The 19074-nt window shown below is 38.6% G+C and overlaps 1 protein-coding gene across 2 annotated transcripts in view; it reads left to right on the plus strand.

The window, feature by feature from the left end:
• The window catches only part of kif23 (kinesin family member 23), a 57556-nt gene extending 42858 nt beyond the window's left edge, over positions 1-14698 (plus strand). For both annotated transcript variants that reach the window (XM_061969494.2, XM_061969495.2), the window contains 5 exons: positions 3233-3466; positions 3545-3633; positions 3718-3790; positions 14071-14141; positions 14219-14698. In XM_061969494.2, the coding sequence (XP_061825478.2) occupies positions 3233-3466; positions 3545-3633; positions 3718-3790; positions 14071-14141; positions 14219-14234 (483 nt within the window). In that variant the 3' untranslated portion in view covers positions 14235-14698. The remainder of the gene's footprint in view (positions 1-3232; positions 3467-3544; positions 3634-3717; positions 3791-14070; positions 14142-14218) is intronic.
• The last annotated feature ends 4376 nt before the right edge of the window (positions 14699-19074 follow it).

Below are 19074 nucleotides of genomic sequence, written 5' to 3' on the forward strand. Positions count from 1 at the left end.
TTCGGGGTTAAATCACCAAAAATTATTCCCGGGCGCGGCCACCGCTGCTGACCACTGCTCCCCTCACCTCCCAGGGGGTGATCAAGGGTGATGGGTCAAATGCAGAGAATAATTTCGCCACACCTAGTGTGTGTGTGACAATCATTGGTACTTTAAAGGCCTACTGAAATGCGATTTTCTTATTTAAACGGGGATAGCAGGTCCATTCTATGTGTCATACTTGATCATTTCGCGATATTGCCATATTTTTGCTGAAAGGATTTAGTAGAGAACATCGACGATAAAGTTTGCAACTTTTGGTCGCTGATAAAAAAGCCTTGCCTGTACTGGAAGTAGCAGACGAGTAGCGTGACGTCACAGGTTGTGGAGCTCCTCACATCTGCACATTGTTTACAATCATGGCCACCAGCAGCGAGAGCGATTCGGTCCGAGAAAGCGACGATTTCCCCATTAATTTGAGCGTGGATGAAAGATTCGTGGATGAGGAAAGTGAGAGTGAAGGACTAGAGGGCAGTGGGAGCGATTCAGATAGGGAAGATGCAGTGAGAGGCAGGTGGGACCTGATATTCAGCTGGGAATGACTAAAACAGTAAATAAACACAAGACATATATATACTCTATTAGCCACAACACAACCAGGCTTATATTTAATATGCCACAAATGAATCCCGCATAACAAACACCTCCCCCCTCCCGTCCATATAACCCGCCAATACAACTCAAACACCTGCACAACACACTCAATCCCACAGCCCAAAGTACCGTTCACCTCCCCAAAGTTCATACAGCACATATATTTCCCCAAAGTCCCCAAAGTTACGTACGTGACATGCACATAGCGGCACGCACGTACGGGCAAGCGATCAAATGTTTGGAAGCCGCAGCTGCATGCGTACTCACGGTACCGCGTCTGCGCATCCAACTCAAAGTCCTCCTGGTAAGAGTCTCTGTTGTCCCAGTTCTCCACAGGCCAATGGTAAAGCTTGACTGTCATCTTCCGGGAATGTAAACAATGAAACACCGGCTGTGTTTGTGTTGCTGAAGTCGGCCGCAATACACCGCTTCCCACCTGCAGCTTTCTTCTTTGCCGTCTCCATTGTTCATTGAACAAATTGCAAAAGATTCACCAACACAGATGTCCAGAATACTGTGGAATTTTGCGATGAAAACAGACGACTTAATAGCTGGCCACCAAGCTGTCCCAAAATGTCCTCTATGTCTGATGACGTCACGCGCTGACGTCATCATACCGAGACGTTTTCAGCAGGATATTTCGCGCGAAATTTAAAATTGCACTTTAGTAAGCTAACCCGGCCGTATTGGCATGTGTTGCAATGTTAAGATTTCATCATTGATATATAAACTATCAGACTGCGTGGTCGGTAGTAGTGGCTTTCAGTAGGCCTTTAACTTTTAACTTTAACACCAAGAATAGACATTTGAAAGGCAATTTTGTGTACCAAACTTTTTGTGTACTGTTACAGCCCTAGTTATTATTAATGTGCCCATTACACATATACTTACAGCATGTATGTAAAACCATAACAGAAGTGTTTGGATGTTTTTAAGGGATGTTATAGGCAGAATCGAACGACTCCCAGGTGCTCCATTGTAAGCGAATTAATAATAATACATTTGATCGAATTTATTTGATATTTAGAATGCAAAAAAGAAAATCATATGTGGTCTCCTCTCACATAAGGATTGTGAATCATAGGCAACATGCCAAAAAAAGTGCGGTTCCCCTTTTTATAATAAGACTTGTGAAAAAAGTCTTATTAGCTGTGACACTCAAGACCACTGTCATTTTCCAACAACTACTTTATGCCCAACAAATTACTTAATGATTAAAACGGCCATAAATGCCTGGTTTTGCATTTGGGGCATACCGTATTTTCCGCACTATTAGCCGCACCTAAAAACCACAAATTTACTCAAAAGCTGACAGTGCGGCTTATAACCCGGTGCGCTTTATATATGGATTAATATTAAGATTCATTTTCATAAAGTTTCGGTCTCGCAACTACGGTAAACAGCCGCCATCTTTTTTCCCCGTAGAAGAGGAAGTGCTTCTTCTTCTACGCAAGCAACCGCCAAGGTAAGCACCCGCCCCCATAGAACAGGAAGCGCTTCTTCTTCTACTGTAAGCAACCACCCGCCCCCATAGAAGAAGAAGAAGCGCGCGGATATTACGTTTCATTTCCTTTGTGTGTTTACATCTGTAAAGACCACAAAATGGCTCCTACTAAGCGACAGGTTTCCGGTTCATGAAAAGACGCAATCTCTCCATCCGCACACGGACTACTATTTCACAGCAACTGCCTAAAGACTTTCAAGAAAAGCTGGCTACTTTCCGTGCATATTGTAAAAACAAGATAGCTGAAAAAAAGATCCGGCCAGAGAACATTATCAACATGGACGAGGTTCCACTGACTTTTGATATTCCTGTGAACCGCACTGTGGATACAACGGGAGCACGTACGGTGAATATTCGCACCACAGGGAATGAGAAGTCATCCTTCACTGTGGTTCTAGCTTGCCATGCTAATGGCCAGAAACTTCCACCCATGGTGATATTCAAAAGGAAGACCTTGCCAAAAGAGACCTTTCCAGCCGGCGTCATCATAAAAGCTAACTCGAAGGGATGGATGGATGAAGAAAAGATGAGCGAGTGGTTAAAGTAAGTTTACGCGAAGAGGCCGGGTGGCTTTTTTCACGCAGCTCCGTCCATGTTGATATACGACTCCATGCGCGCCCACATCACGCTGGTTTTTAATATATTAAAGTTTGACTGACCTATCTGACTGTTTTTTTGACATTCCTTTAGCGCAGTTAGATGCGGCTTATAACACGGGGCGGCTTATAGGTGGACAAAGTTTTGAAATATGCCGTTCATTGAAGGCGCGGCTTATAACCCAGGGCGGCTTATGGTGCGGAAAATACGGTAAATAAAAGCAGGATTAGAATAATCTGGTTTAAATTAATCCAGTTGCTTTCTGACGTGTCCCTTTATTTCAGATAAACTAGTTTTAGACTTTCGAGGCTTAGACTAAGGTAATAAAGAACCAAAATCATGTTTTGACAGCTAAATCAGACCAATGGCCAACATTACTACAGGTTTTGGCAGCAACCATGTTTTAGAAGTACAGTTTTGAAACATCCCTGATTTCATGCAGCATGCAGTATCTCTCAGAATTAAACTGCATGTCCTCCTTTTCTGTGATCTAACTAGACGTCAACACCGGTTCGTCCCCTGCACCGGCGTTCCCGCTCAGCCGGCGGAGAGAAGTGGGTGGACCACAAGCCCTCCTCCAGCCTGGACTTGGGAACAGTGCTGCAGCCCGTTATCCATAACGCCATCCAAGTGTCAGCCCCCAATGAGAAAGTGCTGTCCAAGTGTGATCGCTACGTGTTAACGCATCAGGAGATCGCCTCCGACGGGGAGATACAGACCAAACTTGTTAAGGTCAGACCGCTCATATAGAAGTCAAGTCCTTCCATGAGTGTGGTGTGGGTTGACCGCAATATGTTTGTGTATGTTTAGGGTGACGTGTTGAAGACAAGAGGAGGAGGACAATCCGTCCAATTCACTGACATTGAGATACTTAAACAGCAGCTCACCACAGTCCCAGGGTAGGAACCATCTCTTTGTCAATTCCGAAACTACTGAAGGTGTTCTGAGGGTTTTAACAAGATGTCACTTTTAAAACTCCAAAGCCGCAAGAGGAGGTCTTCGGAAGGCACGAGCGGAGACCGTCAAGATGGCACTGTGACTGACGTGGCGACAAGGGTATGAAAATAACCACAATCAGATGACTACTAAATACAGGTTGACACCAATTTAGGCGTATTTCTAACTAGGACTGCACTGCAAAAACTGAAGTAAGATTAAATATGTCAAATAAGGGTGATATTTGCTTATTTTCTGTCTGATAAGATCATTCTTCTCACTAAGCAGATTTTATGATAGAGTGTTTTACTTGTTTTAAGGGTTTTGGTCCTAAATGATCTCAGTAAGATATTACAGCTTGTTGCTGAGATTTGATGACCTATATTGAGTAAAACATGCTTGAAACTAGAATATCAAAGCTGTGTCATCAACACTCACAAGTATAAAACTACTTTTCTTATTTCAAGCATGAAAAAAAAAATCATGACTTTGACACAATTGTGTCTCATAATTAAAACAGATGACAGCCAAATGGACTTTGCTGTTTTATTTTCAATGAAACAATAGAAAATAGGTACTCATATAGTAGTACAGTTGGCACAGTACAGTAAACTGACAGTTAATATTTAAACATTTAACATTTCTAACAATTTTGAACAAATAGTTCATGCACATTCAGATAAATTCTTCAAAATTACAATTAAAAAATTTGGGGCCGGGGGCCGGCCTGTATATATGCGCACTAATTGACTGAAAGAGCACGCACTTGGCGCGATGATGTCATGTTATCCATGGAAAAATGCATTTTTAGACAATATGATTTGCCTGAGCAGCTAGGAGACCCCGAGAGTAACAAGCGCTTGCCTTGTTGCCTTTCCATTAAGAACAATAAATTAGTTTTTAGTATAAGTTTGCTGGTTTCAAGAAATTTAATGCCGAGCGCATATCATTATGTCAAGATAATGGCACTAGCATGTACTTCATTTAAGAATATTTTTAACATATTGAGCAAAAGGGTCTCATTTTTTTTTTCTACCAAGTAAAGTGCACTTGTTATTAGTGAGAATATACTTATTTTAGGGTATTTTTGGGTTCATTGAGGTTCGCTAATTTTACTTGTTTTGGAAAGTCTTGACAAGCCAAATTTTCTTGTTCAATTAGCAGATAATTTTGCTTAGTTCAAATAAAATACCCCTCATTTTTGTAATTTTTTTTTCTTGTTTTTGAACGCTGACTTTTTGCAGTGTGGGCGATAATATGATCGTGATTCATTTCAGTTTGATCACAGTGATCAGCTGTTAGCATATTTACCTAGATCAAACATGGCAGAAATGTCTGTTACAAGATACTGCAGTAGTACGTTTTCTTATTACTTGTAATAAATGGACATTTCGTATGTAAAGTGTATTGTCCAATACAGTCTATGATCTTTCAACGAATGCTTAGCATGCTAGCCCGGTCAATGACACATCTACATACATGCTAATGGGGGAAATATATGCCCGTTAGCCTGTATGTCATCCAACTGACAGGGCAACATATATTTTCTATAGGGATGTCCGATAATATCGGCCGATAAATGCTTTAAAATGTAATATCGGAAATTATCGGTATCGGTTTCACAAAGTAAAATGTATGACTTTTTAAAACGCCGCTGTGTACACGGACGTAGGGAGAAGTACAGAGCGCCAATAAACCTTAAAGGCACTGCCTTTGCGTGCCGGCCCAATCACATAATATCTACGGCTTTTCACACACACAAGTGAATGCAAGGCATACTTGGTCAGCAGCCATACAGGTCACATTGAGGGTGGCCGTATAAACAACTTTAACACTGTTACAAATATGCGCCACACTGTGAACCCACACCAAACAAGAATGACAAACACATTTCGGGAGAACATCCGCACCGTAACACTATATAAATACAACAGAACAAATACCCAGAACTTCTTGCAGCACTTACTCTTCCGGGACGCTACAATATACAATATACCCCATATGTGCATCAGGCACAAGGATTTTCTACTTTGTGTATTGACATGGTAGTAGGCTATATGATTTATGTCTAACATGGTTTTTACGTAACGTGGATTGGCTCATAGAATGGTACTCTGCACTGAAAGATGGTGATGTGCGTACATGGAAGAGAATGCAGTGCGTTAGGTTGGATGCAACATGGAGTTATGCTCAACCAAATGTGGCGGTCATTTTACTGTTGGCCTTGGCTTGCCATCAAAGTAGGCCTATGCGATATATTATTCAGTGTTTCCCACACATTCATTTATTTGTGGCGGCCCGCCACGAAAGAATTACGTCCGCCACAAATGGATTTTTCGGCTTTTGACTTGCTCGACCGCTCATAAAAGCAATGGGACTGTCTGTGAATGTTGCTTGTAGTTACAACTCCGGTGCAGTAGGTGGCGGTAGCCTACTATGCATTGTAACTCCGCCAATAGCACTTAATTCACCTGGTGGGCCAGAAGAAGAAGACGGCGGAGTAAAAGAACGGACCGACCGGATCAAAATACGAGGGTAATATAGGTTGTAGGTAGATAAGTTATAGCTGCATCGCTCGCGGCTCGTCATATATTTAACGTTAATCCGCGATTTCACCAAGCGTTTCACTCACGGTGAGCAGCCTGACGCTGCTTCATTAACACCGCCGCTGTTGTCACGTCACGTGTTACCATACCGACGAGCTAACGTGTCCAGGTTATAACCCTGTTGTCAATAAACACACGTGGAGACGGTGCTTCAGATACTGCATTAATAATGAAGCTAAATTGTCCACTGCAGCATGTGAATGCAATGAAAAGAATAAAATCTGAGCCAACCAGCTGTTAAAATGTTGTCCAGGTTAATGTTTTGGCCATTAAAGGCCCTTCATTTCAAGATTTCAACTGTGATCGGGCTTTAAACAGGTGGCTGACCTGTTCAGATGGGTGTAACTCAGGGGTGCTCACACTTTTTCTGCAGGCGAGCTACTTTTCAATTGATCAAGTCGTGGGGATCTACCTCATTCATATATATCATTTATATTTACTTATTTATGAAATATATGTTTTTGTTAACAAGTTAAAGGTGTTTAATGAAAATGCAAGCATGTTTAACACATAGTTAATATTGTTAATAAATTAAAGGTGTTTAATGATAATACAAGTATGTTTAATACATATAGTTAATATTGTTAACAAGTTAAAGATAATACAAGCATGTTTAACACATATTGTTAATAAATTAAAGGTGTTTAATGATAATACAAGTATGTTTAATACATATAGTTAATATTGTTAACAACTTAAAGGTGTTTAAAGATAATACAAGCATGTTTAACACATATAGTTAATATTGTTAACAAGTTAAAGGTGTTTAAAAATAATACAAGCATGTTTAACACATATAGATTCCTTTCTTTCATGAAGACAAGAATATAAGTTGGTGTATTACCTGATTGTGATGACTTGCATTGATTGAAATCAGACAGTGGTGATGATAACGTCCGCATTTTCGAATGGAGGAGAAAAAAAAGTCCTCCTTTCTGTCCAATACCACATGAAAGTGGTTGGTTTTTGGCATCTTATTTGTCCAGCTTCTGTACTCGTTTGTATACACTTTACAAGAAATACATTGTCGGCAAACTCCGTAGCTTGCTAGCTTGTGCACGCCAGCTTTCTGAGACTCTTATTTTGTTAGCGCAACTGTGCAGTCGGTCTTTGGAGTTTTGACGACAGGTACGGCGCCAGAGTCTGTTGAAATAAAGTGTTTCTCGCCTTCCTGTCGGTAATTTTAATGAGCTAAATATGTACATAAAGTGTTGTACTTATATTCCAACTCCGCGTTCTTCTTGGTCATCGCCACTGCCGCCGTCACCCCCCGCCCACACCACCACAAATAGATACCTGTCCTGTGGGAAACACTGTTATTATATATAATTGTTTTGATGTTGGTCCGTGCAGTCAAACTAGACATTTTAGCAGGCTAATGCCAACAGTCTGTCCCGACTCCCGACTAAAATATTATGCGTAACTTTACGAATACATTTGGCTAACGGACATCAGTAAAATGTAGCATAATTACTTAGTAAACCTTCTTGCAAGAAGCATAAACAAGAGAAACCGACAGCGTAGGACTCGTCGATTGCCATTTGAAGTTCCTTGGAGTAGGACTCGGATTGGGCTGCGTATCTGGCAACCTCAGTCATGGAGAGTGGGAGGGGACTACATAATTTTGACTGTGATTGCAGTACTATATAGACTTATACTTCCTTTTTATTGTCATTCAAATTTGAACTTTACAGCACAGATAAGAACGAAATTTCGTTGCATTCGCTCATGGTAGTGCAGGATAAAAAAGCATTAAGGTGCATATATAAATAAATAAATAGGTTTCTGTACAGATAGATATATTGCACTTTTTCATATGCATCCACATTTATGGATGCATGTTATATTGTCTTTTTTATTCCAGCGAGTTAATCCATATCTGGATAGTTAATTAATATCTGGCCACATTAGTACATATGGCACCTTTTAACAAAAATGTCAAAATGATGTAATGAAGACTTTGTTGCCATGGAGATGCATCTGATTTTAAAGTTAAAGTACCAATGATTGTCACACACAGACTACACTGCAAAAAGTCAGTGTTCAAAAACAAGAAGAAAAAAAAATACAAAAATGAGGGGTATTTTATTTGAACTAAGCAAAATTATCTGCCAATAGAACAAGAACATTTGGCTTGTCAAGACTTCACAAAACAAGTGAAATTAGCTAACCTCAATGAACCCAAAAATAGCTTAAAATAAGTATATTCTCACTAATAACAAGTGCACTTTTCTTGGTAGAAAAAAAAAAGAGACCTTATTGCTCAATATGTTGAAAAATATTTTTAAATGATGTAAATGCTAGATCAGTGGTTCTTAACCTTGTTGGAGGTACTGAACCCCACCAGTTTCTTTAGTGAAAAATAAAATGTTTTTTTTTTCAAATTCAAGACAAAGTTATATGTTTTTGGTAACACTTTAGTATGGGGAACATATTCTAAGTAACAAAGACTTAATTTAGAGTTATTTGGACACTAGGGGAACATATTCTAAGTAACAAAGACTTAATTTAGAGTTATTTGGACACTAGGGGAACATATTCTAAGTAACAAAGACTTAATTTAGAGTTATTTGGACACTAGGGGAACATATTCTAAGTAACAAAGACTTAATTTAGAGTTATTTGGACACTAGCGGAACATATTCTAAGTGACAAAGACTTACGGTAATTTAGAGTTATTTGGACACTAGGGGAACATATTTTAAGTAACAAAGACTTAATTTAGAGTTATTTGGACACTAGGGGAACATATTCTAAGTAACAAAGACTTAATTTAGAGTTATTTGGTTAGGGTTAGAGGGTTAGGGTTATAATGAGGCCATGCCAAATAAGGCATTAATAAGTACTTAATAATGACTAGTTAAGAGCCAATATGTTACTAATTTGCATGTTAATAAGCAACTAATTAATGGTGAATATGTTCCCCATACTAAAGTGTTACCATGTTTTTTTTTACTGATGCACAAAATGAAGCGTGCATGAACATCACCTTGTTCAAAGAACAAAACCAACACAGTGCATAAACTCACAACAAATTACACACCTGCAAATCAGTCTGACTTCTGCTGTTGCCGTATCTGTAATACGCCGATAGGAGAAGTTTTTATTTACACGATGAGTCGGGTTTGTTTTGACCTCCGCCGAACCCCTGAGCCCGACTCACCGAACCTCTAGGGTTCCATCGAACCCAGATTATGAACCACTGTGCTAGTGCCATTATCTTGACATAATGATATGCGCTCGGCATCATGATTTTTTTTTTCATGCTTGAAGTAAGAAATGATGACTTTAAAAAAGTAGTTTTATACTTGTGAGTGTTGATGACACAGCTTTGCAACACTTGATATTCTAGTTTCAAGCATGTTTTACTCAATATAGGTCATCAAATCTCAGCAACAAGCTGGAATATCTTACTGAGATCATTTAGGAGCAAAACACTTAAAACAAGTAAAACACTCTAACATAAAATCTGTTTAGTGAGAAGAATTATTTATGACTTTTTAAAACGCCGCTGTGTACACGGACGTAGAGAGAAGTACAGAGCGCCAATAAACCTTTAAGGCACTGCCTTTGCGTGCCGGCCCAATCACATGATATCTATGGCTTTTCACACACAAAAGTGAATGCAATGCATACTTGGTCAACAGCCATACAGGTCACACTGAGGGTGGCCGTATAAACAACTTTAACACTGTTACAAATATGCGCCACACTGAACCCACACCAAACAAGAATGACAAACACATTTCGGGAGAACATCCGCACCGTAACACAACATAAACACAACAGAACAAATACCCAGAACCCCTTGCAGCACTAACCCTTCCAGGACGCTACAATATACACCCCCCCGCTGGGAGGGGACTACAGAATTTTGACTGTGATTGCAGTACCATATCTGGCCACATTAGTACATATGGCACTTTTAACAAAAATTGTCAAAATGATGTAATGAAGACTTCGTTGCCATGGAGATGCATCTGATTTTAAAGTTAAAAAGTTAAAGTACCAATGATTGTCCCACACACACTACACTGCAAAAAGTCAGTCTTCGAAAAAATGAGGGGTATTTTATTTGAACTAAGCAAAATTATCTGCCAATAGAACAAGAAAATTCGGCTTGTCAAGACTTTCCAAAACAAGTAAAATTAGCTAACCTCAATGAACCCAAAAATACCTTAAAATAAGTATATTCTCACTAATAACAAGTGCACTTTTCTTGATAGATAAAACAAATATTCTCAATATGTTGAAAAATATTCTTAAATGAAGTAAATGCTAGTGCCATTATCTTGACATAATGATATGCGCTCGGCATTAGGATTTTTTTTTCATGCTTGAAGTAAGAAATTATTACTTTAAAAATGTAGTTTTTTACTTGTGAGTGTTGATGACACAGCTTTGCAACAGTAGATATTCTAGTTTCAAGCATGTTTTACTCAATATACCATATTTTTCGGACTATAAGTCGCAGTTTTTTTTCATAGTTTAGTGCGACTTATACTCAGGAGCGACTTATGTGTGAAATTAGCATACAATATCAAATAATATTATTTATCTCATTCATGTAAGAGACTAGACCAGGGGTGCTCACACTTTTTCTGCAGGCGAGCTACTTTTCAATTGATCAAGTCGTGGGGATCTACCTCATTCATATATATAATTTATATTTACTTATTTATGAAATATATGTTTTTGTTAACAAGTTAAAGGTGTTTAATGAAAATGCAAGCATGTTTAACACATATAGTTAATATTGTTAATACAAGTATGTTTAATACATATAGTTAATATTGTTAACAACTTAAAGGTGGTTAAAAATAATACAAGCATGTTTAACACAAATAGTTAATATTGTTAACAACTTAAAGGTGGTTAAAGATAATACAAGCATGTTTAACACAAATAGTTAATATTGTTAACTTAAAGGTGGTTAAAGATAAAACAAGCATGTTTAACACATATAGTTAATATTGTTAACAACTTAAAGGTGGTTAAAGATAATACAAGCATGTTTAACACATATAGATTCCTTTCTTTCATGAAGACAAGAATATAAGTTGGTGTATTACCTGATTCTGATGACTTGCATTGATTGGAATCAGACAGTAGTGATGATAACGTCCGCATTTTCGAATGGAGGAGAAAAAAAGTCCTCCTTTCTGTCCAATACCACATGAAAGTGGTTGGTTTTTGGCATCTTATTTGTCCAGCTTCCGTACTCCTTTGTATACACTTTACAAGAAATACATTGTCGGCAAACTCTGTAGCTTGCTAGCTTGTGCACGCCAGCTTTCTGAGACTCTTATTTTGGTAGCGCAGGCAGGATGAAGCAGAGCTTTTATTGTGCACAACGTCGCGATCGACGTAATGAGCACTCCTGGACTAGACGTATAAGATTTCATGGGATTTAGCGATTAGGAGTGACAGATTGTTTGGTAAACGTATAGCATGTTCTATATGTTATAGTTATTTGAATGACTCTTACCATAATATGTTACGTTAACATACCAGTTGGTTATTTATGCCTCATATAACGTACACTTACCGGTATTCAGCCGGTTGTTCACTATTCTTGATTTATTTTAAATTGCCTTTCAAATGTCTATTCTTGCTGTTGGCTTTTATCAAATATATTTCCCCAAAAAATGCGACTTATACTCCAGTGCGACTTATATATGTTTTTTTTCCTTCTTTATTATGCATTTTTTGGTGCGACTTATACTCCGAAAAATGCGTTACGTCGTCAAATCTCAGCAACAAGCTGTAATATCTTACTGAGATCATTTAGGGCCAAAACCCTTAAAACAAGTAAAACACTCTAACATAACATCTACTTAGTGAGAAGAATGATCTTATCAGACAGAAAATAAGCAAATATCACCCTTATTTGACATATTTCATCTTACTTAGATTTCACTTTTTGCAGTGTAGGTGTGGCAAAATTATTCTCTGCATTTGACCCATCACCTGAGAAGTTAGGGGAGCAGTGCCCGGGAATAATTTCTGGTGATTTAACCCCCAATTCCAACCCTTGATGCTGAGTGCCAAGCAGGGAGGTAATGGCTCCCATTTGTATAGTCTTTGGTATGACTCGGCCGGGGTTTGAACTCACAACCTACCATACCTGCCAACTACTCCGGTTTTCCCGTAATTCGTACGGTTTTCATCAACCTATTCCAGGTTATGGTTGCAGTGATAAAAAATACGGTTTTTCATTAATTTAAAAAAAAAAAAGGGTGAAAACTACGCGAATTGCACCTTGTGCAGATAAGATTTTTCGATCGGACACGGAGGAATTAGCGATGTAAAAGACCACGTTGGGACAAAAAAACACAAGTCTAATGCCGTTGCTAGCGATACAAGTGGAAAACTTTCAACGTTTTTCGTCGCCCAAACAGATTCTTTGGATGTGATAAATGCCGAAGTTTTATTTACGGAGGCAATAATTGAGCATGGATTTCCAATCGCACTGGCTGATCACATGGGACAGTTAAATGTTTGTAATGCAACCTTTAAAAATCATTACGCGGTGATCGCGGTCCCAAAAATAAACTTTTCTTGCATGATAATGTCCAGAAAAATTCGCTTTATATTACTATAGAGTCCTTTTAACGAATGAGTTTGATGGTTTATCACAAACCTTAAATGAAAGAAGTCCTTTGTTCTCCTGCACCATGCATGCGCTTTGGCCTTGCTTCGTGTTTGGTGCGCAATCCTGTCGGCTGTATTTCACAGCACGACATACTGTTAAAAGTGTTTATACTATTTATGCTTTCAAGTCCAAGTTGAAGAAATCTTGTTAAATGTTGACAGCATAACTACCAAAATACAGAAGTATGTCCTTAATATTTTTGCAGTGCTATTTCTGTTGAAAAGTTCAAATGATTACATTAGAGATGTGATGTGCCACTTTCCAAGTGTCTGATGGCTTCAATTAATTTTCATTCATTTTTCATATTTTGAATTCTTTTGAAAGGCTTACAAAAAAACTACATTTGAATTGTAATTCCATGCTATTGACAGGACTATTAATTTTAATGAAGTTGGCTTACCATGTTTACAGTATGATAATTGTGATAGAAATGTGAATTTTAGGCACAGAATATTTTTTACAATTGAACAAGGCAGTTGATTATACAAGCTTGGACAGAAAGTTAATAATGACACCAATTTTTTTTTTTAATGGAATTGTTTAGTACTGTTTTACCATTTGTTTACTGTAAAAAGTGTTTATACTGTTTATACTTTCAATTAACAAATTGAAGTATTGTGAAAGGTTGACAGGATAATTGGCATTAACTGTCAAAATAATTTCAAACTATTGAAGTTAGCTTACAGAATAAACATGTCAATCAACCCATATGATTTTTGCTGTAATATTTTTGTTTTGAAAAGTCACTGTGACTGATAGAAAAGTGATGGTTTTAGCAACATTTTAACCTGTCTGAATGCTAATAATCATTTTGCGTCGGGGGGCGAAGCCCTGAACCCTCCACCAGGACTTTGTCCTGGACCTACCGGGGCCTGCGGCCCTTGGACCCTGGCTACTAGGTTTTTCTGATTTCAAAAGTTGGCAGGTATGACCTACCCATCTCAGGGCAGACACTCTCGCAACTAGGCCTTTTACTGGTAGCATTTAAGTCACAAACTCTGTTTGAGCCCAGCGGGGGTTGGGGGGTAAGTTTATAGTTAAAAAGCCAAATGTTTTGCAGATAATTACAACCCTGCCATAACTCATTTCAAGAAATGCATAAATTGACTGTTGGGTCTCAAAGTGTTTTTTCTCTGCAGTGCTCTGTGGCTATGGAGATGAGGGCTGGTGCCAACTTGGGACCGAGCTTGGAACATCATTGCATCACCAAGTAAGCTACCTGTGTTTTGTTTTTAATGCACACCTGCAAGGCTAACATTAATTCTTACATACTTATTATATTTCCAGACGCAGAAAACCCTGAACACAATGGCCTCCACAAATGATCACTCTTCTCTTTTCTGATATATCTGTAAATCCTCTTCACCCGACTGTTGTGCAATAGTCCAAACTTTTTTATTATCTTGCTACAATATTTAAACATCGTCGTTGCTTTTATATATGCAAGTGTGTACACACTTCTCACGCCAAAGCTGTTCATGAAAATATTTAATGTGGTGTTCAAGATATCTGGGTCAGTACAGTATTGGTGTAATTTAGATGCTATTTGAGTGTGTTGTTCTGCAATATAGTCTACCACATATGTACTGTACTTTTTATTTTTATATTGCTGAAGTAGTTCCATAAAAAAATCTACTTACACAGCCACTGATCAATCAAACACTCCAGTTGTCACCAATTGTGTACTTGGGAATAAAATTCCTTAAACGCACCAATTTGACTTGTCACACAGAACACTGCAAAAACTGAACTCTAAGTACAAACCCCGTTTCCATATGAGTTGGGAAATTGTGTTAGATGTAAATATAAACGGAATACAATGATTTGCAAATCCTTTTCAACCCATATTCAGTTGAATATGCTACAAAGACAACATATTTGATGTTCAAACTGATAAACATTTAGAATTTGATGCCAGCAACATGTGACAAAGAAGTTGGGAAAGGTGGCAATAAATACTGATAAAGTTGTGGAATGCTCATCAAACACTTATTTGGAACATCCCACAGGTGAACAGGCAAATTGGGAACAGGTGGGTGCCATGATTAGGTATAAAAGTAGATTCCATGAAATGCTCAGTCTTTCACAAACAAGGATGGGGCGAGGGTCACCACTTTGTCGACAAATGCGTGAGCAAATTGTTGAACAGTTTAAGAAAAACCTTTCTCAACCATCTTTTCATACCTGCCAACTACTCCGGTTTTCCCGTAATTAGTACGGTTTTCATCAACCTATTCCGGGTTACGGTTGCAGTGATAAAAAACACGGTTTATCATTAATTACATTTTTTTATTTTTTTTTAAGTTTTATTCACGAAATCGCGTAACAACAATGACAATCGACACTGCTTCCTAGGGCTGGGCGATAAAACAATAACAATATATATCGCGATAGACATGTGATCAATATCAATAGAAAATGGGGTCGATAGAATGTTCGATAATTTCACTGAGTTCTGTTAGAAAAAATAGGAAGAAATGCCGAGCCGGAACCGCACGGCATTCTGGGGGGTGTAGGCAGAGGAAGGGCTTTGGCCTCTCAACCTATCACGGCCGAGCCTGAACCGCAAGGCATTCTGGGAAATGCTAACAGGAAGGGAAAAAAAAGCAACAACGGTGAGCTGACGACGAGGAGTGAAACAAAACAGGAATATGAGTGTGGCGGCACGAGAAGAAATTGTAAATAAAAAAGGAAACGTCACGTCACCAGTTTGGCAGTATTTTGGATTTTTTAAGTCCGATACGAATCAGAGTAATACTGTCTGCAAACTTTGCAAGGTCGTCGTCCCGACAAAGTCTGGGGACACGACAAACTTATTTTACCACCTGAGCCGCTCTCACCCGCTGTATCAAACAGTCACAACCATCTACATCAGCCGGTGCAAGTGGAACAGCACCGAAGCGGCAACAACAGACCACCATCGAGAGATACTCGGCAGCAGTGCCGACAAAAATTCAAAACGTTATAAAGAAATAACGGATGCAGTGGTGGATCAATTAGCGAAGGACATGCTACCTACTTGTATTTAAAATAAAAGTATTTAAATTCAGCCTTTTTTCTCCTGGTCTTTATTTAGAATAGTTTGTTTTTTTATCAATAATTATCGATATCGACTGATATGAAACACTTATATCGTGATACATTTTTTAGTCATATCGCCCAGCCCTACCAGTGCTTCCCGTAACTTCCTATCGAGCCATTCCGAATGCCATGCGCGAGGCTATTTATAGCACCGCTGCCAAGCACGAGGCACCAGTTGCCCATTGTTTCCAAACGAGCGAACGATCATGGAATCAGCCGGAGAAAAATTGCAAACGAGTCTTAAACCGAAAAGAAAACTGCAGTCATTCCGTGAAGAATATTCAAAAGCCTATCCGGGAATAATTATCCGTTCCAAAAAGGGTGAAAACTACGCGAATTGCACCTTGTGCAGACAAGATTTTTCGATCGGACACGGAGGAATTAGCGATGTAAAAGACCACGTTGGGACAAAAAAGCACAAGTCTAATGCCGTTGCTAGCGATACAAGTGGAAAACTTTCAACGTTTTTCGTCGCCCAAACAGATTCTTTGGATGTGATAAATGCCGAAGTTTTATTTACGGAGGCAATAATTGAGCATGGACTTCCAATCGCACTGGCTGATCACATGGGACAGTTATTTCGGAAAATGTTTCCCGACTCGAAAATCGCCAAAAAATATGGATGTGGTCGAACCAAAACATCAAACATTATTCAGTGTCTTGGAACAGAATCCTCAAAAAGTATCGCCGATGTCATGAAGACGGAACCATTTAGCATGTCGACTGACGGCAGCACCGATTATGACGATGTAAAACTGTACCCCATTTGTGTTCGATATTTTGATGACGATATGATAATTGTGATAGAAATGTGAATTTTAGGCACAGAATATTTTTTACAATTGAACAAGGCAGTAGATTATACAAGCTTGGACAGAAAGTTAATAATGACACCAATTTTTTTTTTAATGGAATTGTTTAGTACTGTTTTACCATTTGTTTACTGTAAAAAGTGTTTATACTGTTTATACTTTCAATTAACAAATGGAAGTCTTGTGAAAGGTTGACAGGATAACTGGCATTAACTGTCAAAATAATTTCAAACTATTGAAGTTAGCTTACAGAATAAACATGTCAATCAACCCATATGATTTTTGCTGTAATATTTTTGTTTTGAAAAGTCACTGTGACTGATAGAAAAGTGATGGTTTTAGCAACATTTTAACCTGTCTGAATGCAATCAATCATTTTGCGTCTGGACCCTGGCTACTAGGTTTTTCTGATTTCAAAAGTTGGCAGGTATGTCTTTTGCAAGGAATTTAGGGATTTCACCATCTACGGTCCGTAATATCATCAAAGGGTTCAGAGAATCTGGAGAAATCACTGCACGTAAGCAGCTAAGCCCGTGACTTTCGATCCCTCAGGCTGTACTGCATCAACAAGCGACATCAGTGTGTAAAGGATATCACCACATGGGCTCAGGAACGCTTCAGAAACCCACTGTCAGTAACAACAGTTGGTCGCTTCATCTGTAAGTGCAAGTTAAAACTCTCCTATGCAAGGTGAAAACCGTTTATCAACAACACCCAGAAATGCCGTCGGTTTCGATGGGCCTGAGCTCATCTAAGATGGACTGATACAAAGTGGAAAAGTGTTCTGTGGTCTGACGAGTCCACATTTCAAATTGTTTTTGGAAACTGTGGACGTCGTGTCCTCCGTACCAAAGAGGAAAAGAAACATCCGGATTGTTATAGGCGCAAAGTGGAAAAGCCAGCATGTGTGATGGTATGGGGGTGTATTAGTGCCCAAGACATGGGTAACTTACACATCTGTGAAGGCACCATTAATGCTGAAAGGTACATACAGGTTTTGGAGCAACATATGTTGCCATCCAAGCAACGTTACCATGGACGCCCCTGCTTATTTCAGCAAGACAATGCCAAGCCACGTGTTACATCAACGTGGCTTCGTAGTAAAAGAGTGCGGGTACTAGACTGGCCTGCCTGTAGTCCAGACCTGTCTCCCATTGAAAATGTGTGGCGCATTATGAAGCCTAAAATAGCACAACAGACCCCCGGACTGTTGAACAACTTAAGCTGTACATCAAGCAAGAATGGGAAAGAATTCCACCTGAGAAGCTTCAAAAATGCGTCTCCTCAGTTCCCAAACGTTTACTGAGTGTTGTTAAAAGGAAAGGCCATGTAACACAGTGGTGAACATGCCCTTTCCCAACTACTTTGGCACGTGTTGCAGCCATGAAATTCTAAGTTACCGGTAATTATTATTTGCAAAAAAATAAATAAAGTTTATGAGTTTGAACATCAAATATGTTGTCTTTGTAGTGCATTCAATTGAATATGGGTTGAAAAGGATTTGCAAATCATTGTATTCCGTTTATATTTACATCTAACACAATTTCCCAACTCATATGGAAACGGGGTTTGTACAAGTTTGCTGGTTTCAAGAAATGTAATGCCGAGCGCATATCATTATGTCAAGATAATGCCACTAGCATTTACTTCATTTAAGAATATTTTTCAACATATTGAGCAAAAAGGTCTTTTTTTTTTTCTACCAAGAAAAGTGCACTTTTTATCAGTGAGAATATACTTATTTTAAGGTATTTTGGGGCTCATTGAAGTTAGCTAATTTTACTTGTTTTGGAAAATCTTGACAAGCCAAATTTTCTTGTTCTATTGGCAGATCATTTTGCTTAGTTCAAATAAAATATTTTTCGGACTATAAGTGGCAGTTTTTTTCATAGTTTGGCCGGGGGTGCGACTTATACTCAGGAGCGACTTATGTGTGAAATGATTAACACATTATAATATTATTGATCTCATTCACGTAAGAGACTAGACGTATAAGATTTCATGGGATTTAGCGATTAGGAGTGACAGATTGTTTGGTAAACGTATAGCATGTTCTATATGTTATAGTTATTTGAATGACTCTTACCATAATATGTTACGTTAACATACCAGTTGGTTATTTATGCCTCATATAACGTACACTTATTCAGCCTGTTGTTCACTATTCTTTATTTATTTTAAATTGCCTTTCAAATGTCTATTCTTGGTGTTGGCTTTTATCAAATACATTTCCCCCAAAAATGCGACTTA

This window comes from Nerophis lumbriciformis, linkage group LG10, assembly GCF_033978685.3.
Source record: "Nerophis lumbriciformis linkage group LG10, RoL_Nlum_v2.1, whole genome shotgun sequence".
Classification (NCBI taxonomy): Eukaryota; Metazoa; Chordata; class Actinopteri; order Syngnathiformes; family Syngnathidae; genus Nerophis; species Nerophis lumbriciformis.